Source organism: Podarcis filfolensis, assembly GCF_964270895.1.
Source record: "Podarcis filfolensis genome assembly, chromosome: 8".
Classification (NCBI taxonomy): Eukaryota; Metazoa; Chordata; class Lepidosauria; order Squamata; family Lacertidae; genus Podarcis; species Podarcis filfolensis.
Window position 1 is genome coordinate 16,651,796 of NC_139611.1, and position 27,288 is coordinate 16,679,083.

General features: G+C 46.0%; 1 protein-coding gene across 2 annotated transcripts in view; it reads right to left on the reverse strand.

The window, feature by feature from the left end:
• Positions 1 to 1,194: 1,194 nt before the first annotated feature.
• The window catches only part of TMEM201 (transmembrane protein 201), a 45,530-nt gene continuing 19,436 nt past the window's right edge, over positions 1,195 to 27,288 (reverse strand). For both annotated transcript variants that reach the window (XM_083628687.1, XM_083628688.1), the window contains exons 6-11: positions 25,063 to 25,266; positions 11,403 to 11,626; positions 8,250 to 8,321; positions 6,685 to 6,963; positions 4,756 to 4,887; positions 1,195 to 4,232 (exon numbers count right to left, since the gene is read on the reverse strand). In XM_083628687.1, coding sequence (XP_083484813.1) covers positions 4,135 to 4,232; positions 4,756 to 4,887; positions 6,685 to 6,963; positions 8,250 to 8,321; positions 11,403 to 11,626; positions 25,063 to 25,266 — 1,009 coding nt within the window. In that variant the 3' untranslated portion in view covers positions 1,195 to 4,134. The remainder of the gene's footprint in view (positions 4,233 to 4,755; positions 4,888 to 6,684; positions 6,964 to 8,249; positions 8,322 to 11,402; positions 11,627 to 25,062; positions 25,267 to 27,288) is intronic.

The following is a 27,288-nucleotide window of genomic DNA, read 5'->3' on the forward strand; positions in this document are numbered from 1 at the left end:
TTATGTAAACTGTGTTACTTTTATTGTGGTTAGCCACTCTGAGCCCGGCTTCGGCTGGGGAGGGCGGGATATAAATAAATTATTATTATTATTATTATTATTATTATTATTAAACCATAGTTCAGCATTTCAGTAGCTTAACTAAGGACATATTAACTATGGTGAAAGGCTACTTGTTAACCAGGGTTTGTAGTTGGTTTATAAAGCAACTTAACATTGACCGTAGCTTAGCATTCTGTGCAAACCAGGCCTACATGAAGTTTATGCAGAAAGAAGTATTTTGTCAAGGGAGTCTCCCAGATGCTGCTGGCTTAAATGGCACTGCCTGGACACAGGTTTAAAGCCCCCCAAGTACGCACACTAGGCAGGCAGGCGCCTTGGTTGCATTCTTTTTGGCATCTGCTGAAAACATTTTTATTTTAGGCAAACCTAATCAGAAACATAGATAGCAACGTGTTTTAACCTCTTTCTAGTCTTAAGTTTTATTATTTTAAAATATATTTTTAATTACTTGCCTTTACATGTTTTTTTATTGATACTTTTAACATTGCTTGTAAACAGTGAGGTGTGCCAGTCTTCCACCCTAATTAATCTTCTTACCTGTTTACCCTGCCATTTGGTGGCGGAAGAATCCTGTTCCTGGCAACCCTGAGATCACTGGATGGAATTATTTTTTTAAATTGCAGCTGCTTTTGCAATGTTGTTGGTTTTTTTTTAACTGAAACTGCTTTTGCAAAGTTTTCAATTGTAATTGTTTTTAGGCTGCAGTCTGTTTTAGAATGCTTTCGCTTTTAAATTGTACAGGTGTTTGTCGCCCTGTTTGCCTTGGGGGATAAAGGGTGGGATATAAATTCAATAAACAATAAATAAAATTATATCTCGAACCTGCACCAAACATTAGCCTGGGACAAGAGAGATCTGGGTTCAAATCCCCATTTGGACTGCTCCGTTTAATCTAATTTGCAGGGTTGTTTTGTGAGGATAACGTGTCGACCATGAGCTACTTGGACGGGATAGAATATAATTTCCTCCCTTGCCTAACTGTCTAATTTACGAAAGGAATAGAAAGCCTTGTCTTGACCTATGCTGTCTGCAAAATGATCAGAGGGGTGAGTCGGTTTGAAATTGAACGTAAAAGCCACACCGCTTTTGCAATTTTTCCTCCCCATTTAGGAAAGTGATGGGACAAGATGCTCAAGATTCAATTTCATTTTTATTCTCCACTTTTATAATGAAAAATAATCTCTCAAACACAGAACATAAACTCCCCGGAGGAATGGCAGGGGTAGGGGGCAAGAAGAGGGAAAAGAACAAAACCCCTTGCATCCAAACTAAAGACACAAATTTCTAACCAAACTGTACAAAGTTAACCCCACCCCACAGTCATATTAAGTAGAAAATGTACAACTTTTCCCAGTGGAGGAACATCAAAACCAGGACTCTGCCATTTTTCTTCTCTTAAGACTCCCACCCACCAAATCCCCACCCAACCCCCAAAATTCAAGCCTCTCAGGAACACAGTGTATTTCGATAGTAAGAGTTAACTCCTGAAGGCAGTTGTTTTTACATTCGTCAGGGAACTAGTCCTCATGAGGCTTCTGGACAAGCTGCTCAAAGGATGCATTCTATATGTACAGAGCAATCACCACGTGCCTGTAACCCCATCAGAAAAAGGGTGTCAGCGGCCAATCCCCTCTCTGTCTGTTGCGAACAGTGTACATGTGTGTTTTTAAATGTTTTCTTGGACACGGAAGGCTGATGGGCAAACAATTGGTATTCCCCACCCTTTGCTCCCATAAAGGAATTGGCCACTTAAACCCAGGTTCTTAGTTGAGAATTGATAGTTATTTAAACGCAGGTGGCTGTGCTGCATTCAAGTTCAAGAAGAGAGTGAAATGGTGGGTTGTTGTTGTTGTTTTTGCTTCCAACTGACAGGGCAATATATATGCATAAATAAATAAAAATTGGCATCATCAAGCGGTTTCCCCACACACTTTGTGCGAGGGGAAAGGAGAATAGCAAGATAAAGAAACACATCAACTGCATTAAGGCGGAAAGGAATTAAGACACAGACGTGGTGCTTTCAAGACACCTTTACCCCATTTTACTTGGGAGCACTGTGATTTGAAGAATTTGCACCAGAGTGATTGCGACCGAGTGTGTTTTAGCACCATATGCAAAGGATTCGGTCTCCCTCCTCCCTTCTTAGGCAGAGAGAGCAGAGTGATCGCTCCCCACCTGCCCCACAGAGAGCCAAAGGTAGTTTGAAAGATGGAAATATATTTACAGTGTGGTGGGTAACCTGTAGCCTTCCCTTCAGATGTTGCTGGAATAGAGTACTACAAAGAAATGCAGCCTGCTTACAAACAAACCTCTCCACCAGGTAAGGTGTAAAATCACAGGCTTAATTTCACTGCTGGTTAGCAGTCATGTCGCGGCATGGAATTACACACCTCAAGTCTGAAATATTTTCTGTAAGTGCAACAAAAAAAGCTGAGCTATTTGGCAATGGGCACATTTTCCTGGGTGGCGGCAGCAGCATTTAACTTTTGGGAATACCCCGAGGAAAGAGGAGCAATTTCTTGGGAGGAATTAAAATTTGAGTTTCTGCCCATGTTAACTGGCGGTGCTTGGATGCCCACCAAAAAATACAGCATGTAGAATGTAGGACTGGAAGCCTGTGAAGCGAGACGTTTTGGAATTACTTATAGGAGAGGGGTAAGTTTTTGGACCTAGCACCTGTGATCTGGTTCTCTAAAACAGATGACGAGCAGGAGGTGGTTGACATGTGTCTAGACTCTGCCACCAGATAGCAGGTGGCAACATAATACCTGATTGATATATATATATATATAAAATAAAATCCCTGCTCACAGATAACTAGAGTGTCAGTTCAAACTTCCCCAACTTGCTAGCTTTTTAAGTGCAGGGATTTACTTATTTGTTGCTCAGAGGTACAGTCACGTAACCCGTTCCACCTAACGGGTTGGATTGTATGTGTGCAATCCAAACACAGTCCAAGTGATATAGCGAGCACCAATTTCATTTTTGAGTTTTGCAGCACAAGGCAGAATTCCTTAACCTGACCTACTTCAGCTTTTGGCTATATATAGAAGTTTTGAACGAAGATATCCACACGTCACAGATGCAGCGGGAGACAGACCTCTGAAGCTGCAAACAGTGGCCTGTTTCTACACCCCCTTGCCTCCCAGTTGTGGCATTTCTAGTACACCACATTGAGAGCAAATTTCTCAAAAATCCAACTCAGAAACACCCAGCGAACACCCTGGCCGTCGAGAGCCAGAGTGTGTATCAGTGACATCAGAACGTCTTGTTACAGTAGAAGTGGTGCCTGTACGTGAGGCAAAAATGGAGTTACGATACTGGATACTGACTTTAAAAAAACAAAACCCCCACAATCCACCAATCCGCAAAACATTGCAAACAAGTACAAACAGATACGATGGCAGCACCAATAAACGAACTGCAGCTGAGTGGCAAGTGGATAAGGAACCAGGGTGAAAAAGAACGCCACAGAGCAACTGAGTTAATGTGCTGGTCCTCCCTCTCCTTCTCTCATTAGAGAGAGGGGGAAACTGAGAGGAAGTCTTGTTAGGGATAACGAGGCCAACGAAGCAACGAAACGGTGTGGAACTACCGGAGACCAAAACGGCATGTTTCCCGGTCCTTTTGCAAACAAGACGTCAGCAACGCTAACGTTTCATCATTAAACAAGGGGGGGAGGAAAGTCCCTTGGCCAGCATCTTCGAGCTCATCTCGATAAACCGGTTCAAAAAAAGGTGCAAAGTAACTGGAGAAGCCCAACACTGGCTGAAACAGCCCCACCATCGCCCAGCATGGGTCACAAAAGTTCCCTAAAAAGAGAAAGTGTTCTGTTTCTAGGCGAGGTCAGTGGCGATGGATGGGGGGGGGGGTTTCTCTTGCGATCAGCAGTTTGAGGATGGCCAAGAGGCAGATATGATGATGGAAGGGCTGCACAGTGGTTGGGTCCTCCTCGTCCTAGAATCGCCGCCACCCCCTTCTCTCTCTTTGGAAGGAGTGTGGCGACACTTTGGAAGAGGACAAAGAGGAAGTGGCGGTAGTGGTTTGGCCATCAGTCCCCAGCAACGCGGCTCACCGCAGGTTTTGGTAGAGGTAGGCTGACGTGAAGATGGCGTTGACGGTTAGGCTCACGGCAAGGAGACCTCGGAGCGCCGAGTTGCCAAAACGGCCTGATTGGAAAAAAGAAAGGAGACCGGAGAAGGAAGATTAGCAGTGTGAACCAACCAGTCTGCTCATTATTATCTGCGACAGGCCTGTCTTCCAGGTGCCCCCCCCCAGGAGTGTGGCAACAAGAGCAGGGACTTTTCGGTGGTGACACCTTGCTTGTGGAATGTTTTCCCCAGGGAGGCTCGCCTGGCGCCATTCTTACATTAATCAGGTGCCAGGCAAAAAGGTTCCTTTCTAACCAGGTCTTTGACTTTTAAAGATGGCTTTTCATTATTTTTTTTTGAGGGGGGGAAGGGATGTTTTAATGTAGTTTATTTTTTAAAAAAAATAAAATATTTGTTTCTTTTTTATGCTGGGTTGTTTTTTTGCATGTCTGTTTTTGTTTTTATCTATTATCTAGGTAATGTTTTTCAATTGCTTTCATATTTTAATTACTATTAATTATATTTATTAGACAGTTTCTTCCCATGGCAAACCATGTTTTAAGCAAAAAACCCCACAACCCAAACCCTGCGCCACACTCACCCCTCCACCCTGTTAGTTCCTCCCCTTTCGTCGTGGTGTCCACCACGCAGCTCGACGAGTGCGATGAGTTCTCCCCTTTCTTGACGGTGCCGTCACTGCAGATGCTCCCGGCTTCCGTTATGGCTCTCATATCTTAAAAAAGGAGGACAATTAATAGTATTATTTATATGCATCCCATCTTGTTGCCCCAGCCACACTGGGCAGCTCCTTACAGAATATTAAAAACACAATAAAAATATTTAAAAAACAATAAAACACCAAACATTAAAAACTTCCCTACACAGGGCTGCCTTCAGATGTCTTCTAAAAGACAGTTGTTTATTTCCTTGACGTCTGATGGGAGGGCGTTCCACAGGGTGGGCACCACTACCGAGAAGGCCCTCTGCCTGGTTTCTCTGTAACTTCACTTCCTGCAGTGAGGGAACCGCCAGAAGGCTGTCGGAGCTGGACCTCAGTGTCAGGGCTGAGCAATGGGGGTGGAGACGCTCCTTCAGGTAAGCAGAACCTAGGCTGTTTAGGACCTCTTTTTCTACATAAGAGTGGCATGCTGGATCACACCAGATCAGAAGCATTGCTGCCTTGAAGTGTGGAGGCAGAGACAGCGGCGGAGGAAGGCTCTTGGGTACCTGGGGCAACGTGCCCAGGGGCAGGGCGGGGCCAACCACCCATAGGGGCGGGGCACACAGTGCCAATAGGGACGGCACAGGGCATGCCATGGCACCCACAGGGACAGGCGCGCAGTGCGGCCTCAGCCACCCTACAGCTGGGGGGAGGGGAGGCAGTGGGCAGACAGCACAGAGCTTGCAGGCGCTGAGATGTGTGGCTCATGCGCGCTGCAGGCCCCATGGTGACGAGTGCCGCCCGCCATTTTGTCACCTCACATCAGGGTGACACCTGGGGCAGACTGCACCCCTACACCCCCCTTTGTACGTCCTTGGGCAGAGCACAGCCACCTCGATAGCCTTTTCCTCCAGGCATTTGTCTAATCCTCTTTTAAAGCTGCCCATGGGCTGAGGCATTAGAATTTCTGAATGCCAGTGGCTGGAAACCTCTTGCGCTCAGAGCCTGCTTGTGGGATCTGGGTGGCTGCTGTGAGCACAGGATGCTGGACTTAGATGGGACCCCCCTGGCCTGATCCAGCAGGCTCTTCCTCTGCTGAAAAACGAACGAGTTGGCTGGAACCAGCGGCACTTTGCCAATAGCTCCAGGGAGTTTTACTCTATGCCAGTTTTACCCAAGGCACCAGGGTACTGTTGTGCTCAGGCCCTGCCCGCACCAGGTTGGCCACTGTGTGACCAGGATGCTGGACTAGGCGGGCCTTTGGCCTGATCCGGCACTGCCAGCCCCTCACGGCAGCCACTGTTGAACTCTAGCCCAATGGTTCCCATTAATTTGACTCTGAATTGATCTTAGAATCAATTGATTTTAGAATGTATTTCAATTAAATGATTATGATTTTATGTAAACTGTGTTATTTTTACTGTAGTTAGCCGCTCTGAGCCCAGCTTCGGCTAGGGAGGGCGGGATATAAATAAATTTACAGTGGTACCTCAGGTTACATACGCTTCAGGTTACATACGCTTCAGGTTACAGACTCTGCTAACCCAGAAATAGTGCTTCAGGTTAAGAACTTTGCTTCAGGATGAGAACAGAAATTGTGCTCCAGCGGCCCGGCGGCAGCAGGAGGCCCCATTAGCTAAAGTGGTGCTTCAGGTTAAGAACAGTTTCAGGTTAAGAACAAATAATAAAACTATACAGGGCTGCATTCAGATGTCTATTATTATTATTATTATTATTATTATTATTATTATTATTATTATTATTAACGGACTGCTCAGGTTTCCAGGCACAGCCACCAGAGCCTTAACTATGATAAACCACAACCCTAGCACAGACGATTCAAGTCCCACCTCTCGGACGGGTACGTACCATGCAGTCCCCGCTCGCTTAGGTTCCTTTTCGGAAAGGAGGGCAGCTCCGTGGCGAAAACGTTGCTCTCTGAGTGGGCCAGGTCCTCCTGCTGCTGGGCCTCGCTGTGGGCCGAGAACAGCATCAGCCGCTGGCCCTTCAGGTTGAGCCGGGCAGGGCTGATGAGGGGCCGTCGGTAACGCAGGGAGCCAGAGCTGGAAGCCACAGAGCCGGCCACGGATGGTGCCGGCGAAGGCACAGGGGAGGAGACGCAGCTCCCCGAGAGGAGGGAAAAATATTCTGAGAGGGGAAATGGGAGTAGGAAACAGAGAGAGAGAGGGAGGGAGGGACAGCGTTTCAGTATATGTAGAAATCAGGAAGTGGGGATTTTGGCTGCGTATGCGCCAAACTGGTTTTTTAAAAAATATGTTTATATATAGTGAAGTCATAAAAATATATATTGAAGTGGTTTACATTAAAAAGATGAAAACCATGCATGAAGCAATTAAAAGCAAATTCGAGAGCAAAGAAGTTAAAAGCAAGCAGCAATAAACCATTGTGGAAGGACACCTGAAGCAGGTTCCCTTCCGCTGAAAAGAAAGAAACCCTGGGAACTGCAGTTTGTTAAACGGCGTTGGGAATTGTAGCTCTGCAAGCAGTAAACCACAGTTCCCAAGTTTCATTAGGTGAAGCTGTGTGCTTTGAATGTAATGGTGTGTATGCAGCCTTTATTTATGATATTATTATTATTAGTAGTAGTAGTAGTAAATCTAGATAGGTGCCCTTTAATAATTATTCCCTGTGTGGCTTACAACAAAACAGTATCAAGGGTAATGTAATATATAATAAATGGGAAACAGCGACAGACATAAAGGTCAGATCAAAAAGGAACTTTTTTGTTGTAACCCACCCTGGGACCCTGCTGCTATAATTTTTAAAGAGTTTTTAATTCTGAATTTTAAAATTGTTGCAACCTGTGCTAGGATTTGCTAGTGAAACGTGGGTAATAAATTTAATCATAAATGATAATTAATACATGATAAGCTGCTTTAAAGCGCATTAAAGTGTAATTCTGGTCACATCTACATTGCACCTTGAAAGCACATGACTTCCCCCAAAGAATCCTGGGAACTGTAGTTTGTTAAGGGTGCTAACCCTGCAAGGGGGAACTGCTGTTCCCAGGATTTTCTGGGATGGGGTGGATATGGTGCTGCTAGTAATAGAAGTCTTGGCACCCTTCAGCCACGCTGCTCAGAATGTTGTTCTGTGTGTTATCGGAAGACGTGATTGCAAAACCGGTTTAGAACCAGTGCAGATCTGTTCCTTGGGTGACTCCTGTATGGATTACTTTGTATCCAAGGTGGGGGAGAGAACCAGACAGGGTTCAGAAGGGTGACAGACAGGTCACCGGTGTGAGCAAGCTACTGCGACCTAATTTGGAAACACTGGTGCAATTTGGGACCACAAAGGTGTTTCTCTCTCTTTTGTGCGTGTGATTTGTTCAAAAAAGAGAATGGTATCTCTGCTCTTTCTGGAACCTCCTGGCAAGTTCAAGCACCCCAGAACAATGCCTGGGCTCTTCTCACCTGATGTAGGAGACTCTTTGGAGTGAGAGGTCTGGGATGGTGGCCGGCTTCCGCTGAAGAGGTAGCCAGAATCTAAAAAAATAAAAATAAAATGAAATTGCATGCAGCTACAGCAATCACCAGGGATGCGGGTGGCGCTGCGGGTTAAACCACAGAGCCTAGGACTTGCCGATCAGAAGGTCGGCTGTTCGAATCCCCGCAACGGGGTGAGCTCCCGTTGCTCGGTCCCTGCTCCTGCCAACCTAGCAGTTTGAAAGCACGTCAAAGTGCAAGTAGATAAATAGGTACCACTCCAGTGGGAAGGTAAACGGTGTTTCCGTGCGCTGCTCTGGTTCGCCATAAGAGACTTAGTCATGCTGGCCACATGACCCGGAACCTGTACGCCGGCTTCCTCGGCCAATAAAGCGAGATGAGCGCCACAACCCCAGAGTCAGCCACGACTGGACCTAATGGTCAGGGGTTCCTTTACCTTTACAGCAATCACCAATGACACAGGAGAATGCTAAATGAATGATAAGTGTCAAATAATGCATCTCTGAGGGTCTGGAGGCCCAAGGCTGTCGTGAGAATTATACCCTCTGCTACTAAGGAAGCTGCTTTATAATTCAAGTTACTTCCATGGTCCACCTTGCTCAATATTGTCTACACCTACGGGCAGCAGCTCTCTGGGATTTCAGGGAAGGTTCTCTCCAGGCCCAAGTGCAGATGCCAGGGATTGAACCTGTAGCCTTTTGCATGCAAAGCAGATGCCCTTCGATACGATACGATAATCTTTATTGTCATTGTCCCATACAGAACAACAAAATTGAAAATCTACATTGGACATTCAGAAACCGACAAGCCTGCTATCCCAGCCTGGTTAGCCCCCTAAAAACTCTGACACCCCATAATTAAATACAATATACTCCCACAGAGACTATCTTAAAGGTAAAGGTAAAGGTACCCCTGCCCGTACGGGCCAGTCTTGACAGACACTAGGGTTGTGCGCTCATCTCACTCTAGAGGCCGGAAGCCAGCGCTGTCCGAAGACACTTCCGGGTCACGTGGCCAGCGTGACGAAGCTGCTCTGGAGAGCCAGCACCAGCGCAGCACACGGAAATGCCGTTTTCCTTCCCGCTATAAAGCGGTACCTATTTATCTACTTGTACTTAAGGGTGCTTTCGAACTGCTAGGTGGGCAGGAGCTGGAACCGAACGACGGGAGCTCACCCCGCTGCGGGGATTCGAACCGCCGACCATGAGATCGGCAAGTCCTAGGCGCTGCGGTTTACCCACAGCGCCACCCGCGTCCCCTAGAGACTATCTTATACTGCGTTTAAAACCAAAATCGCATTTGAATAGAAACAGCTTGTCGGGAGGCTAGTCCTAGTCTTTATAATCCTGTACCTTCTTCCAGAAGGCAGAAGCTGAAAGAGATAATTTCCGGGGTGCGCACTATCCTGCACCTTTCTTATGGCACCTGGAAGCATAGATTTGAACCAAGGTAGGGAGAGTGCACCCAATTATTCTCTCTGCGGTCTTTACAACCCTGGACAACATTGTTTTTCCCCTGACCGTGTTTTTCCCCCAAACCACACACACAGACCATAAGTTAATGCATTCTCAACAGTACAGTTCCCAATGACCTATGCCCCTTCCCACTAAAGGAAAGTAAGAGTCCTGATAGGGCTGGCTCAAAAGCCCATCTAAGATCCCATCTCCCACATGGCCAGAAAGCCCTAAATCAGGGTCGGAAGGCACCTGACACTTTGTCTCCCCAGTTCCTAGTGCTGAGGTAGACTGCGCCTGAAAATGGAAGCTCAACTTAGATGACATAGTTGTTCTGCAGACCCCACCCAATGAAGTTGGGGCTTTCCAGACAGGAATGAGATTACCGTATTGATTTTCTGCAGAGGGTGGTTGCGCAGTCTAAATATATATACATGTTGAGAGATGTCGCGTCAAGCCAGGAGGAAGAAAGTTAAAGAGAGCAGCCATGAAAAGGAATCCCATCAAGCCACCAGTTTCCGAAAAACATTGCGAGCGCCTCTCATTCCGTATCCCTCTTTCATTTCTCCCTCGGTCCACCCTCAGCTCCCTCCTACCATCTTTCTCCTAAATCCCCTTTGCTCAAAGGATCCTTCTGTTTTCCTTCTCCGACTTGCAGCCCTGAAGCTTGTCCCAAGATGCCAGGAAAATGTCACAGAATTACAGAACGGTAGATTTGGAAGGGACCATGTGGATCATCTGGTCCAGCCCCTTGCAATGCAGGAACCACAGCTAAAGAGCATGTCGAAGGTGCCCATCCCTTTATGGATCTGCATCTGTACTGTCTTGCACCGAGCAGATGTCTTCTGACATACGTCTGCAGCTGTGTGCAGTCCTGTGGCAACAAGGCCTATGTAGTCAGTGGCCCAACTGGCCTTACAGAGCCAGTTAGCTAGCAGGGCAAGTTCAAGGTGCTGGTGCACAAACCCCTTATACAGCTCGGAACAAGGATACCCGAAAGATCCTCTCACTCCTTTACAGTGGTACCTCGGGTTAAGACCTTAATTCGTTCTGGAGGTCCGTTCTTAACCTGAAACTGTTCTTAACCTGAAGCACCGCTTTAGCTAATGGGGCCTCCTGCTGCCGCTGCGCCACTGGAGCATGATTTCTGTTCTCATCCTGAAGCAAAGTTCTTAACCTGAAGCACTATTTCTGGGTTAGCAGAATTTGTAACCTGAAGCGTATGTAACCCGAGGTACCACTGTATATGCCTAGCCGATGACAAAACTCTGCAGGTGAGGGCGTCCTGCAGATGCCACCTTATGAGGAGTCCCATTCTGCACAAAGTAGGAAGCAGACCTTTAGTGTGGAGGCTGCTGCCATCTGGAATCCCCTCCCCTTGAATCTTAGGCAAGTGCCATCTCTTGGCGCCTAAGGAAAACCTTCCCTTTCTTCCAGAAAGGTTTTTAAGGTGGAAGATCTTTCCCGGTTTGCATCTGTCTTGGAACTGCTTTTAAAGATATTTTTTTTTGGCAATGTTTTACTAATTTTTGCAGCTGTTGTTAATGATCTGCGAGGGCAGCTTTGGGCTCGACTTCCATCACTGGAAAAGTGGGGTGCAAGTGCGAAATCAAATAAAGAAATGCTTTGGCTTGTGGCTATTGCCTTGCCTCTTTTATGATCTTACCGGTTCGGGCCAGAGAAGGGATGGTGCCCAGAGACAGGGCCCGGTTCAGCCTTCCAGGGAGAGAGGAAGAGGAAGTCCGGCGCGGTGAGCGGAAGAGTGTCTGGCTGGTCAGCGGAAGCATGCTGGGAGGAGTTGGGATGAAGATGGAGGGAGAAGAAGGAGGCGACGGAAAGCCAAGATCAACGCCGTACGGAAACGGAGAGAAACCATCCCCAGAGAGGTACCTGCGGATGAGAGACCCGAAAGGGCAATTCACTTGGTAGGCTCAGCCCACTGCAAAACCATTTTCACAGAGCAGTTTAGCACACAGTTGAAATTACTGCCATTTCAGTGTATTATCAGCCCACAGAGACAGTATTCTGAAGAACTACGGCCATAATCCAACAAAGGTATCCTCGGCGCAGGTTCAATGAAACTGATGACCTGAAGTCAGCTATGCCTATTGACTTCAATGGGTCTACTCTTGAGTAGGGACACACTCACAGCATACTCGGTCCAGTATAACTGAAGGAGCGTCTCCACCCCCATCGTTCTGCCCGGACACTGAGGTCCAGCTCCGAGGGCCTTCTGGTGGTTCCCTCACTGCGAGAGGCCAAGTTACAGGGAACCAGGCAGAGGGCCTTCTCGGTAGTGGTGCCCACCCTGTGGAACGCCCTCCCATCAGATGTCAAAGCGATAAACAACTACCTGACATTCAGAAGACATCAGGGTAGTTTTTAATATGTGACATTTTAGTGTATTTTTCATCTTTGTTGGAAGCCGCCCAGAGTGGCTGGGGAAACCCAGCCAGATGGGCGGGGTACAAATAATAAATTATTATTATTATACTATTTAAAGCTGCATGGCACCACTTTAAACAGCTGTGGCTTCCCCCAAAAGAATCCTGGGAGCTGTAGCTTGTTAAGGGTGCTGAGATGTGTTAGGATATACTGCAATTCCCCGCCCAGAGTTACAGTTCCCAGAGCTCCCTGGGATTGAGTGTGAAGCCACTCTGTGGTGGGGAAATAAGGGGTCTCACTTACCAACTCTCAGCACACACAACTAACGGTAGCTCCCAGAATTCTGTGGGAGAAGCCAGGACTGTTTTAAGTGGTAACATGATGCTTTAAATGTATGGTTTGAACACAGTATAGGTGGAGCATGGCCTACAAGTCTGTCAGCGACAGTGGAAGCTTCAGGATACAACCCTAGGTACTGTAGTTCTACAGAGTAAGAGAAGTCAGATCAGACACTCATGCAGAGACACAACAGGGAGCCTCTTTTTTGGGTGGTGCTTTCAGCTCCTAAGACCCTTTAATCCAAGGATGGAGAGCCTGTGAGGCTGGGGCTGATGTCCTTTAGATGGTTTTCACCACCATCATTAAGTCTTTTAATCGTAAAGGGTTTTAAAAGCTCGTCAGAGTGACCTTTCATAAATTGTTATGACAATGCTGGGTGGTAGGTCTGATGATAAGCTGAGATGATTAACGGCTTGCCCAAGAACACCTTGTTAATTCTAACAAGAGACACAACTCAAGCATTTAGCAACACCAGACCACAAAGAATCATGAGAGTTAGAAGGGACCACGAGAGTCATCTAGTCCAACCCCCTGCAATGTAGGAATCTTTCACCCAATGTGACTCAAACCCACGACCCTGAGATTAGAGTCTCATTTTCTTACCGACAGCTATCCCGCTGTGCTGTCACACACTTATGAAAATGGTTTGTAAAGGTGTAGAAGACAATGTTCCCAATATTGGGATCAGGAAATTTCATTTGAAGAAACCAACTCAACACACTTAGAGGGTAAAACCTATTGGGATATTTACCTGTGTTGCACCATGCATGCCCTACTCCTATGTTAAGATCAATGCCCCTGTTAAGACCTGCCCCAGCTGCGCTGAATGGTTTGGCAACAACTAGAGATTGGGAGAAAGAGGTTTAAATGTCAACACTCTCCATGCTGCTGAAAATATCAACAGAAAAGCTGCCTGATTCTAGTCTGAGATGACTAAAAAATCTCTATCTTGCGTTCTTTTAAAAGAGAGGAACATGTTGCATGTTTTTCCTAATACAGATTTATTATAGAGGCCCTAACTTCCAGAAGACTAAATTATTAAAATGCACATGCATGCACACACAAGGTTCTAGTCCTCATTATTTTGTTTTTCAAAGCTTTTAAAGTTCTTGCCCCTACACACATACATCCCCACAGTGAATGAAAAGATAATTCCTCCTCCTCTTGCCCTGATCAAAAAGTGGTTAAATAACTGGGAGAGCAGCTACTTGCAATCCTGAGGGTGGGGTGGAGTATAATGGTTGCTCCACAACAGGGTTGGAAGAGAAAATGATCCCTATTGATTTCAAGAGGCCAACAGCACCTGAGACAAAGTTCTAGCTGGGGTGGAAACGGAAAAGTTGCCATAGCGGGGTTGAAATTCAGCAAAACCACACTGAGGAGGCATTGTTGCAGGTGAGATTATTTGCCTATTAATATTTTGGGAACTGAGCCTGTGCCAACAAATCTAAGAATGTGCACCCCCCCCCCCGCAATTCTACAGAGGACAGTCAACAAAAGTATAAAAAGTAGAAACAATGGCTATTGCCCTGCCTCCAATCTCAGTGTGCCCCTGGATATCAGTTGCTGGGGATCACAAGTGGGGAAGAGATCCTGTTGCACTCAGGACCTGCTTTCAGGCTTCCCATTTGGGCCATTGGCCTGATCCAGCAACCAGGCTCCTCTTATGTTCTCAAAGTACCCTGTCATCTCTATATACGGCTCAGCAAGTGCAGCACATGCAGTGGGTTCCGGGTTCAATTTCTGGCAAACGTTGCCTGGGAGAGGTGCTCTGCCTGAAACCCGGGAGAGCTACTTCCAGTCTGTGAGGACAATACTGAGCTAGATGGAATCAAAATAAGGCGATTTCCTGTGTCCCTACACCTTCAAGGAAGGTCCACAGCTCAGGGGTAGAAAACTTGCTTTGCCTTCACAAGGTACTAGGTTCAGTCTTCTGCACAAACTCCTGCTTAAAACCCTGGAGAGTAGATAGCGGTCCATGAAGACGTTACTGAGCTAGCAATGGACTGATGCTCTGACTTAGCATAAGGCAGTTTCTTATGTTCTTATACATGTGCATGCAGTATAAAAACAAGCCAAATCATTTGTAAAGGGTTGATACAGGTAACTGAAAGCCCTCCGTCACCTACCTTGTCTTTGGTGATCTCAATCATCCATCCATCCATCTATCCAAATCCCAGGAGAGAACTACACCCATGTCCTGCAGTGTGTGCATTTCTTATGCCACAGTTCCTCCTAAAATCTTGGTGGGTCGTGGCCGCTCATCGTAAGATTCCCCCTTCCCATTAATTAAAGCTTCGTGGTTACAAGGCAAAATGGCTATGACGACACGGCATTTTTCTTGTGCTCTTCAGCTGAAAAAGGCTCCCAAATACCCATGACAAGACAGCCCTTGTGCCCCTCAGGCTCACAATCTAAGAGACATGGCACAAAAGGAAAAGCGACCTAGGCGTGAAGAGGGAAAAAAGGGAGCCTAGGCACTGATGTTGTCTCAGTTGTGTCAGCAGCAGCTAAAAATGTGTTAAAACCTAGTCAAAAATCCCAGAGCTGAACAGAGACATCGAGCAAAAGTTTTAGGACACAAAGAACTACTCTGCAGGAGAAGATTCTTGGCCAGAAACATTGCAAATGTTGGAAGCCAAAAACCAGGAAAAACTCCACTCTGCCATTAAGCTCACTGGGTGATCTTAGGCTCGTTGCATCCTTCCTACCTTGCACAGTTGTTGGGAAGATAAAATGGAGAGGTGGGGCAGATGAACTACCATTTATAGGGCTGAACCATGGGGATTGAAAAGCAGTTGGGGAATTTCATCAGAATGGCTTCAAAAATAAAGTCATTACCTGCTGCTACATATCAAAAGGATGTGTGCCAAAGAGGACTTAAAGTAATTTTATTGATTCCCCCCCCCCAAACAAAATCCAAGGGGTCTATTCATGCATGAAAAGCATTTGACTTCACATACGTGACTTATAGATGGGTGCACCTCTGCAAATAGATGGTGACAGTAAAGTTAACATACTGTTGAAAACTACAAGCAAATGCCCATTTACTTTGAAGTAAGTCACGCTGAATTCAATAGGATTTGCTTACCAGAAAACCTAAACAGAACTGGGTTGCCTCTATTTGTGCGTACTTGACATCAGTTCCAGTGCGGATGGTAGCTTGATCTTATCAGGACTTTAAAAAGAGAGATGAGAGCTGCCTCATATATTTTTAACAAATGCACTTTTAAATGCTGCAAAATGCTCTCCTTCTCCCCCTCCCTACTTGCCAACTTGCAAGACTCTTATGACCTGCTTTGCATTCCAATTCCGGCATCATGGATAGGCCAGTTATCAGGGCTCATCTGCATGCCTCGCAGCCATTGGCTAAGATGATCCTGGAAGGGAGGACGGGGGGGGGGGGGGGGGGCGCCATTCAAAGCTTTAGAGCATAGAAAGCAGCCCAGACTGTCTCCTGCTGCTGGATGCAGATCAGAAACCTTTATGGCAATAAGAGGTGAATCCCCCCCCCCCTTTCAGAAAGAATGCAGGAGACACCTTATAAATCTTGAGGCATGGGGAAGCAAGGTTGTGGAAGCCATCGCCTGTTGGGATTTCACAGGAGAGAATTTGGATCATGGAGGCTGGGAAAAAGTAAATTAAGTGTGCAGAAGATTTTCTCTCTGGCCTTGAAAGAACTGCAAAAAACACCCCAAGATTCTCAGATTCTGTGAGCCCCTCATTCAAAGAAGGCGAAAGTGAAGTGTTTGTTAATGCCAGCCATGGATATTGGGCTGTGGGAGGATGCTTTAGTTGGGATTCCAGCATTGCAGCGGGTTGGACTAGATGACCCTTGGGGTCCCTTCCAACTCTTCAATTCTATGATTCGGTTGGCAGGATCATGGCCCTTCTCTTGCACACAAAAACACTCACCCTTTGCCAGACCTAGGTTTTGCAATGAAAGCTCCTCTTTCTGTGTCTCATCCATGAGGCGCTGCAGAACAGCCTCTGCAATCCAGGGGCCCTCCGGATGTTTGGGTACTACAGCTCCCATCAACCACAGGTGGCTGATGGGAGTTGTAGTCCAAAGCATCCAGAAGGCACCAGGTAGGCGAAGGATTGCAGCAGAACCACAGTCCTCCTTGTTTAACATGCTGTGTGCAGAATGCTTTGAAGGGCAGAGAAGACAGTATACGAACATTTTTAAAGATGCAAGCATTGCCCTGAGTCAGCTCTTCCACCAGCCAGGAATCTGTAACAGCAGCTAAGCTTGGGAGGGGTGCTTGAGAAGGCAGAACACCACAAGAAGGGCAAGGTGGGTGGAATAAGAGGCAAGGACTAGCCAAAGCACATGTTGCAGCGACCCACAGAAGGCCGTGGGCTCAGCGACAGAGCTACAGACATTTGGTTGAAGCAGGTCTCAGATTCATTGCTAGGTAAACGGATCTCTCGGGGGAATCTTGAGCTTTTGGGCCTGGGAGGTTGTTTCTGGATACAACAGTTTGTTCTTTTAAAGGGTGGAATATCTAGTACCAAGAAAAGACTTTTAACAAAACGTTAAGTTTTAAGGAGCAAATTGAAGTATGCCACTAAAAAGGGGGGGAAATAAGCCAAATCATCAGTAATGCAGATGCTAATTCTTGTCTGAAGGATGGAGCTGGATTGCTCAGTTGGTTAGAGCGTGGTGCTGATAATGCCAAGGTTGTAGTTTCGATCCCCGTATGGGACAACTGCATATTCCTGCACTGCAGGGGTTGGACAAGATAATCCTTAGGGTCCCTTAAAACTTCACAATTCTACGGTTCTATGAATATACAAAAAGGAGGTGGTCTTGGGCAGCCTCTGAGGGGTTGAGGGATCCCTCAGGCTTCTTGGTCAAAAAAGACTCCTTTCAAATTCCAACTTTGGAACAAGTTGGGGAGACATTCAAACCCGAGATCAGATGGAATGAGCAGAGATGGAAAGAGGCAAATCTTTGGCTTCACTGGCCTTAAGTCCTCTGTCCTAGGACAGCTGGGGCAAATCCAAAAGACTGATGTTTTGTGGAAGTGGAACTTGTACCCATTCCAAACTCCCTTCAGCTCAGTCCTAGCAACACAGAAGTTACACCAGAAAAAAAGGTGGAAGAAGTCAAACTTTATTTTAAAAGCTTTCCCCCACCCTTCTGCCAGGCTTGGGCCAGCTCAGCTGCCAGTAGCTCCACTCCTGAACAGAGTTTGGAACAGGCATAAAATAGACCAGCATAATTTACCTCGACGCAGATTACGCTGGCTTCCTATTGTTTGGCTTGCTCTCTGTTACTAGTCCTCATGGTGCATTTGGGGCCGGGTTTCAAGATTTATTGATTTTGTACTACAATTTCTCTGTTGGCGATTAGAACAAATTGCCCCACCTGCAGTACTGCAGCCAAGAAAAAGCACCCCTTTAAAGCATGCTTGAACTCAGCAACGCAAAACTGCCAAGGAGTGGGAGCAGTGAAAGTAAGTCAACAAACAAAAAAAGAAGGATGTGGAGTCAAAAGCGCTTTTTGAAAAGGTGTACGGCTAAGGAGCCCTTTATTTTTCAAAACTTGGCAGTTCAAGTAGTGTTTACAACAATGATAAGTGTGTTACTAAACAATGAGGCACAGTTATGCTACATAAAATATGAGATTTTTTTAAAAGCTTAGTAATAATAATAATAATAATAATAATAATAATAATAATAATAATAGTAATAAATAAAGACACATCAAGTTGATCATGGGACAGTGTACAGTGCTGAGGTATATGCTATGTGCTCATAAATCTTCTGGGTTTGCAGAGGAAGGGGAGAAAAGGAGAGCTAAACTCACACTGAAGGGGACGCATGCACCTTGAGGCACGCATCAGTGTGGGCTGCAGAATTGCACCTTTTTTGCCGAAAGGGAATCCGGACCAAATTGAGAAAAGGGAAGGAAGAAGAGAAAGACCACCCCCCAGCACCTGACCGAGGAGTGGAAACTTTGGATGAATGGAAGTATTGTGAGTTTATCTCCCCATTCCAAATCATGCAAAAAATGTCTCTGGATGACAGATGACGCAGGAACACTCCAATACCACTCACCCGGAGTCTTCATTAAGTCACTTATGTAACACAGAGAGTGTCCATTTTACATTTTTTCATGTGCTCACTCTTCCCTTTGTGCAAACCACGATTTGATCAATCAGGTGTGCAGACCCTTTGGTCCTCCAGATATTGTTGTGACTACAGATGTAGTTAGGAACTACAACTCCCCATTCTTCCAGGCCACTGACCATACTTGCTGGTCCAGCTGATGGGGAGTTGGGAGTCCAGCTACATCTGGAGGGCCTAAAGGGAAAACCCCACACCTGACCTTTGCCCATAGTTATCTGGGCGAGATAACTATGTACCTTTGAAGCAAACCGAGCTGTGAAAAACAACTTCAAGCCATGGCTTAAAATATCCTTGGCTTGCGTTGAAGCGGGTAACCACGGTTTCCTGGTTCGAAAGGAAAAAGAAAACCAGGAAACTGTGGCTAGTAAGAGGCTTCCAACTGTGGTTTTGCAGCAAAAGAGAGGAGTGAAGAGGAAGAGAGCCTGGTCAAAGAGCTTTGGCATATCTTGACTTAATAAGCCGAGATATGGATTGTTTGAAAGCTGCCACCTTCGTGGTCAGGGCCACCATGCAGCAGGTTGCCATGCCCTTCCCAGCAGCTACCAGGAAATCAGAACCTTCCAGTACGATGGCTCAGATCCACTTGGCGAGTATAACTCAAGGAAGCCTGTTTTTCAGTTGTTTTCCTGCAACATCCACAATGTATTAAAGAGCAACTTTTAATGCGCGCGCGCACACACACACACACAGAGGTTTTAGGGATGGGGAACCTGTGGCCCTCTTGTTGGTGTTGGACTCCAACTCCCATCAGCCCCAGCAAGCACGGCCAATGGTTGAAAGCGATGGGAGCTGAAGTCCAACAACACCTGGTAGATCTACAGCTTTCCCATAACCTCTTTTAGGATCAAACACCACATTGCAGCAGAGGTTCATGGATGCATTCTCATTTTTAAAAAGAGAATCTGATCACAGCAGTGAGGGGCTCCAATCCAGAATCATGTGGCACAGGAGGAGGAGAGTATTAATTCTTCCTCCTTGTGCTGTTCTCCTGATGAAACCCTCTGCTGCCCCCTCCCCAGCTGCTGCTTGCCCTGGTAACAAAGGCACATTTATGTCTTTGCTGCTGCAGAATGTCTTTCTTTGGTGTGGGGTAAGGCTGGGGGGGAGATAAATAGCTCCCTCACTCCGTGCCACAGTCCCAGGTCCATATCAGAACCCCACTTGCCTACCGGAAAGGAGACTGCGATGCATTCACACATATCCACCACAAGGTGTCATTTGGTATTGCTTTGGGCTAGCAGTCCTCCAAACCGGGCAGAGCCATTTTCCTGAATGCATATGCTCCTGTAAATATATCCTCAAAATACAAGGATGTCAGGTGCCTTCTATCACTCAACCTGCACTGGAGAGCCAGGCAGGAAGGAGCTGGAGTGATGTTGCTGTCCTACGTGAGGTGATGACACCTAATTTGCATAAGGACCTGCCCAGTGGAGCAAGTGGGAGAGGCAACCCATTCAAGGGTCCCCTTCTCTCTTCAGGCAAAGTGATAGAATTGTAGAGTTGGGAGGAATCTCCAAGGGTCATCTAGTCCAACCCCCCACAATGCATGTTCAGCAGCAAGAACACATTAAGACCACACAGAGCATGTGGCTAGCATGCCCTTTTCAGCCTTAGGTCTTCTCATCTTAGTGATGGATTGCAGGGATTGTAGGATCAGTTTGGGCACGGTGCCAGTCATGGGCCAGGGAGCTTACTGATGGTTTAGAGGGACTCTGAATGGACACTTTGCAATGTCCTGACAGCCCAGAACTGCAAACCGTGATTTGCCACAGCTCAGTGGTAGAGAATCTGCTTTGCATGCAGAACGTCCCGTGTTCAATCCCTGGCATTCTCAGGCAAGGCTGGGAAGGTTCTCTGCCTGAAACCCTGGAGAGCTGCTGCCAGTCAGTGTAGACAAAACCAAGCAAGATGGATCAAGGGTCTGACTCTGTATAAGGCAGCTTCCTTTGCAATTACTGAAATAAAAATGCAAACACCAGGGTCCCCATTCCATCATAAAGGTAAAGGGACTCCAGACCGTTAGGTCCAGTCGCAGACGACTGGGGTTGCGGTGCTCATCTCGCTTTACTGGCCGAGGCAGCCGCCGTACAGCTTCCGGGTCATGTGGCCAGAATGACTAAGCCACTTCTGGCAAGCCAGAGCAGTGCACAGAAACACCATTTACCTTCCCGCCGAAGCGGTACCTATTTATCTACTGTACTTGCACTTTGACGTGCTTTCGAACTGCTAGGTTGGCAGGAGCAGGGACCGAGCAATGGGAGCTCACCCCATCGTGGGGATTTGAACCGCCGATCTTCTGATCAGCAAGTCCTAGGCTCTGTGATTTAGACCACGGCGCCACCCGCGTCCATCATAGAACCTAGCAAATTTCACAGAAGACAGATTGATATTCACACATATACACCCTTCAGAACTAGACACTGTTCCTTCAAAGGCAGGTTTTATCATGCATTATTTTTTTCAGGGGGAACAAGGCAATAATGGCTACACTTTTCCTTACCGTAAGTAGTACGCACAGAAGGGAAAACTGTTTATATGACATGCCCCCCCCCATTCCCCTTTAACCTACCTTCTATTTTTGTGACTTTAAAAAACAGCTTTTAAAAGGAAGGAAGCTATTTGCCTCTGTTAAATATGCTTGTAATATAATAATATTAGAGAATAAATAATCACGTTGGCTAATGAGGCTAAATTCAATCGCCAGCCTTCATGCAATGGCAAAAGAAATAAAAAAATGTTTCGTGTTTGCAAAAGCAGGCTATTAAAAAACAACAACCAACAACAACCAAAGTTAAAGCAGTTTTTAAAAAGCAAAGGGAAGCACCATCAGTCCATTGAGCCACACACACACACTTTTGGAAAGAAGGGCGAGAAAGAGGGTAGAGATAGAGGATAACGTGTTTAGGGTAAAGTATAATAGCAGCCCCCACCCCAACCACAGACATGAAAAAAGAGGAACATGCAAAGGTTTAGTGAACAGCAATAAAGAATAAAATTCATCATGCTAGGGATAATAGCTTGAGCTATTCAGGCTACCTGAAAGATCTATTTCCCTATACAAACCTGCCCAGTGCTAAGATACTCAGGTGAGCGCCTTCTCTCAGACCCATCAGCATCAGAACAGGGGGGGGGGAGCCTTTTCTGTGGCTGCTTCCACAATGCGGAATTCCCTCCCAAGAGAGGTTAGCCTGGTTCCTTTGTTATCCTTCTGCTGTCAGGCTAAGACCTTCCTTTCGAAGCTAAGTGCAGAGGATGCTGACCTCTATGCTGCTGTCAGGGCTAACTAGATTTTAGTGCATGGTTCTAAAAGTGTTCTGATGTATTTTGATTATTGTTTTTCAGTAGTGGAAGACAAGCTTCCCTCTAGGATGGCCACTCCAACCTATTACCCCTTCTTCCCTTGCAACACGAAGCCATGGAGAATGGTGTTAGGTCTCATGCAATCACAGCACAGCTGGCGTGAAGAAGCCCTAACTGTCTCCTGCCTCAATGAATGGTGTGCGTATATCGCAGAATATTTTCTATAATCCCCTGCAGCCAGCCACAGACAAACGAGATTGCTCAGAAAACAAATTTCAGATTTGGAACAAGTCTGGAAATCTCTGCCTTAAGCGTCTTCCATGGCAGGTAAACAACACACCTGAGTTCTGTGGCAGATAAAAAGGGGAAAGCTGCGTGAGTGTTCCTTCAAGGGAGAAAGCTAAAATATTATAAATAGAAAGACTATAAAAGGTGTGCAAGGCCTTCCCACTCAAGCTGTGAACCAATCTGGTAATAAACAATCACAAATACGACATTAAAGGTCATCAGTCTATCGAGGGCGTGGGAAAAGGCAACAGCCGCTCCACAATTAAAAATAAGAACCCTGGAAGGTTTTCGGAACAAGCACTGCAGCAACTTCATACAGAGTTGCAATGGGCACCTTCCTAGCTTTCAGCATAGGCCGACGATGCACCTCTTCACCCTGGCCTCTGACATCAGACACTATTTAGAAGAAATATAGCAATTGAAGCATCAAATGGCACTTCAGACAAGTTTGTCCTGGTGGGATGCAGCTAGTCACTGAAACTACGCATCTATTATAGTGACAGAACAACCCAGAAACCTTACATTCTAATAGCAAATGAAGGCCTTCTGAGCATTGTATCCTCAAAGCTCTGTAGCCACCACCTTTAGGAATAGCATCACTTATCAGAGCAACTGATGGGAAGGAGGAAGCTGAAATAGTCTGCTGTAAGAATTTAAAACTTCTGTTCTGTTAGTTGCTGCAACAAATATATATTTAAGGTCCACACTATCTTTCCAACTGTGAATTATTTCAACCAATTTCAATCTTCTTTTTTTTTAAAAAAACTGTTTTAACACCACCTGGGACCTTACGGTGAAGAAATCAAATAACAATGATAATAAACAGCCCCAGCGATCCTTCTCCATTGTCTTACAGGATTAGGAACATTACTGCTTTAGCAGGAAAAGCTGCCAAGAGACAACTCAGAGGGTCACAGGAGTGCTCAATGATGTAGCTTTGCTAAAGGCAAACAGCAGAGGGCTGATCAAGCCCTAGGATTGGGCGGGTGCCACAGGGACTCTGCCCCTGGGGGTTTGTGTGTGATGTGTGCTGCAAAGTATAGTTTTTTTAAAAGCAAGGTTACGTTTAAAAATGCCAGTGCAGAACCGGCACTGATCCAGGTGCCACATAATACCTGTTCTGTATTTGCAAGAAACTCATCTTTTAGTGTAGCAGCACCCACTTTGGAAGTCCTTGCCTACTGATACCAAAGAAATGCCTTCGCTGCAGTCTTTTCAGCACTTGTTAAACATGTTTCTGTTTAGAGAAGCCTACCTAGACATGTAGATTGCTGACAGGTGTTTAATCTGTTTTTAGCTTATCACTGATTATTTCATAGGAGGTTTTAAATAGTTTTAACTCTTTTTACCTTTTTGTAAACTGTTTTGAGCCTTTTTATTTTTTTACAATCAAGGGGTGTATAAATGTTATGAAATAAAATATATATATATTTTTAAAAAAGAATGACGTTCAACTCCATACCAGCAAATAAGGCAAAGATTATGTTCAATAAAGAGACGCAGGGGGAGAGCTGAGACTGATAGGGCTTCCAGTGAATGGAAGAGACTCGGCCAGGCGCCCTATTGTTTGAGCACTGAATTCTTGGCAGACATCATTATAGACGGGACTGAGAAGGAGAAAGGAAGGGTTCTTGGCTCATTTCGGCTGGCTCAGCGTACAGGAAGCTGCCAACATCACTGCGCCCTTTCCCCTTTTAAAAATCAGCATCAGAGTGTGGCTGATGTCACCATCTTTGACGGAACGACAAGCGTCCTGATCCACTTTGGATCCCAGGATGGCTGGAACTAAGGCTTAAGGGCGGGGATTTGGGGGGGGGAAAGACTGGGGGGGGGGAGAGGCTAAAGTGGCCATACATTAAACAAAGGTTAGCACAACACAACTTGAACTGAAATCAAGAGAGGGTGTTTTTTGCTGTTGCTAATTAAGTCACCCCCCCCATTATTTCAGAAATTTAAAAGACACAAGCAGCAACATGCTGTTAACAGAGGATAAACTGAGAATAAGGAAGTTAGGGGGAGTCCAGCTTAGAGCCACTTCAAGTCCACTCCACTATTTATGTAGTATTGTTATAAAAAAATGTACGTCAGTATAAAAATTAGAAACTCCAGAACACACACACACACAAAATGTAAGCAGACCTAATCCCTTAAAGCACTCCTACACTATACATTTAAACTAGTTTCAATCAAGTTGGAACCATCACAGCTCCCAACTAAAGAAGGAATCCTGGGAAATACAGTTCAGTTCTAAAAGGTCGCCAACTACTGATTCTCAACACTCGCAAAATCTTTAAAAAGAAAATGCATGTGCACACAAAATTCTTGGGAGTACTGAGGGAAGACGCAACAGCAAAACCCATTTCAAACTGGTTTAGAGTCTGCAGCATTGACTGTAAGTTGAGATAACACACGGGGATTCTCACTGTGAATAACTGGTGGTACACACACCACCCAAAAAAAGGGGGGGAAAGAGAGCCTTCCCACCGCCAAACGAAAACAAAAACCAAGATGGAAGACGTGTTATGGGGCAATTCACAAAGAGCGGGGCAATTCACGGAGTGTGGTTTGTTTTGGAAGCGTCTGGGGTTTAGATGGAGGAGGATGAAGGAGTACTGGAGCAACTGGGAGAGGTCTGCAATTGTGCTACAGCCAGCTGGGAGAAGGAAGATGCTTCACAGTTTCTTAAAGGTATAATAAGAAAGGAAGGAAGAAAGTGTGTGGGGGAGGGAAGCAACCTAAAACAAAATTAAAAGGGGTCAGGGAGGAAGAGAGAGAGGAAGGGAGAGAAAAGAGAAGCGCCAGTGGCAGTGAATTTGAAGGCTTGGATTTTTCAGGGTATCTGTCCCACCCCCGACAGTCACTGTTCTGGCTCTGACCTTCGGGGCCGGGGTCTCCGCTGGCCCATTGGTTTCCGGGTGGCCACAGCAGCCGCAAAGCCCACCAGGCAGCACAGCGAGGTGGTGCCGAACTTGGCTGTGTCGAGCCAGCTGGGGGTGTCTGCCTGCAGGTAGCGCTCCACCAGGTGGAAGCCCATCACCAGGAGCCACAGGACAGAGGCGAAGGCGTCGATCCGGCGAAGCCTGAAACATGGGGGGGGGGGGAGAGTTAAAAACCAGCCTCTGTTGGCTACACCGTGCAGTAATAACCAACGATGGAAAGAAGGGGGAAGAGATCATTTAGCAACTTACTCCCCCTGATCATTCAGGGAGAAGAGATCAAAGCAACTCTGAGCAGGGCCTTCTGGGTGGCTGCCCCAATCTGTGGAACAACATCTCTGTTGAGATACAGCGGGCACCCCCTTATTTGTACTTCCCAGAAACAATAACACTTCTGTTTCAACAAGCCTTTCCAGCTGCATGCAGTGTTCAAAATTAGCCAAGAGCCAAGCACATTTTGCACCTGGCTTTTGACCACTTGAAGATGATTGGGTGCCAGGATGGCACCTGAAATCTCCACTATCTGGAGGTGCATGTCTGGGGATCATTGGATCTGGACTGTTTTCACACATTAATGCCCCATCCTGTAGAATTCTACCAGTTATATTTTATCTGTACAATCAGAATGAATTTCTGGAACCAAAATGCATTTTCTGTGCAGCCTGAGCAGGAGCAGTCACCATTAAGAAAATGAGGTTGGAACAGGCCAATATATATGTGGGCTGTCCCTGGATCAAGGGACTTTTATTTAAGTTCTCAAAGCTCCTAATCTAGCTCAAGGTTTCCATCTGAACTAGCCAGATGTTTAACTGAGAATCAATCACAGTCAGTTCATCGTTTGAAAAATAAGACTTCGGAGCCATCTTGCCCCAAAATGGAAACTAGACATTCCGTTATGGCCACTGTAACCATGGTTTAAGGAGCTATTTGACACCTAGCTTATAGATCTGAGTTTCGTACTCAAGCTGTTTTTTTTAGCTGTTCCTTTAGCTGTTTTTGGTTTAAGTCAACTTGAAACATATGTGAAAGGCAACACGTAAATTAATACATCCTATAATAAAAGGGACGCGGGTGGCGCTGTGGGTTAAACCACAGAGCCTAGGACTTGCCGATCAGAAGGTCGGCGGTTCAAATCCCCGCAACAGGGTGAGCTCCCGTTGCTCGGTCCCAGCTCCTGCCAACCTAGCAGTTCGAAAGCACGTCAAAGTGCAAGTAGATAAATAGGTAATGCTCTGGCAGGAAGGTAATGGCGTTTCCGTGCGCTGCTCTGGTTCGCCGGAAGCAGCTTAGTCATGCTGGCCACATGACCCGGAAGCTGTACGCTGGCTCCCTCAGCCAATAAAGCGAGATGAGCACCGCAACCCCAGAGTCGGCCATGACTGGACCTAATGGTCAGGGGTCCCTTTACCTTTTTATAATACACACATATATTGAACAGAAACACTCACAGGGAGGTGCTGGGTTGTATCCAACACTAGTCCTACTCAAAAGACCCCACTGAAATCAACGGCTGTGGCTAAGGTCCATGCATTTCAATGGGTCCCCTCTGAGTAGGTATAGTGTTGGCCACAATCCTAAGACTCCACCATCCTATTAGAAGTGGGGTGGGGAACCTGTGGCCTCTAGATGTTGCTGGTCTCCCAATTCCCACAGTGGGGGAAGGGTTCCTTTAACCAGAAGCCCCCTTTCTTTCGCGTTCTAAATCCCCAGTGTTTGATTTACAGATGGGTTTCCTCTTTTGAACGTAATTAACATGCCAACTAACTTTGCAAAAGTCAGTTTTGACTGCAGCTGCAAAGACACACAGCCAGGTAGAAAATCTAGTAAAAAAAAGGACTGCATAAGCTGCAATGCAGAGAAGAAAACAAAACCTGATTCCATTTTTAAAAAGTTAACAAGGAACTTCAGGTTTGTGACTGTCTGACTCCAGCAGGAATTTTAAAAGGTGAGCATTTTATGGTTTTACGGTGATTTTGTTATTGCTGCTTTCTTCTCTGTATGGCTTCAGCATTCAATGCTTAGAAACGTTAATAATTTATTTAGTTCATAAAGTTTACACACACCGCTTACAAAACCGTCAAAGCAGTTTATGAAGAGAATAAAGCAGTAAAATTATCAGTAAAGACAACAATTTGAAAATATTAAAAAGATAAAAACCGGCAATAA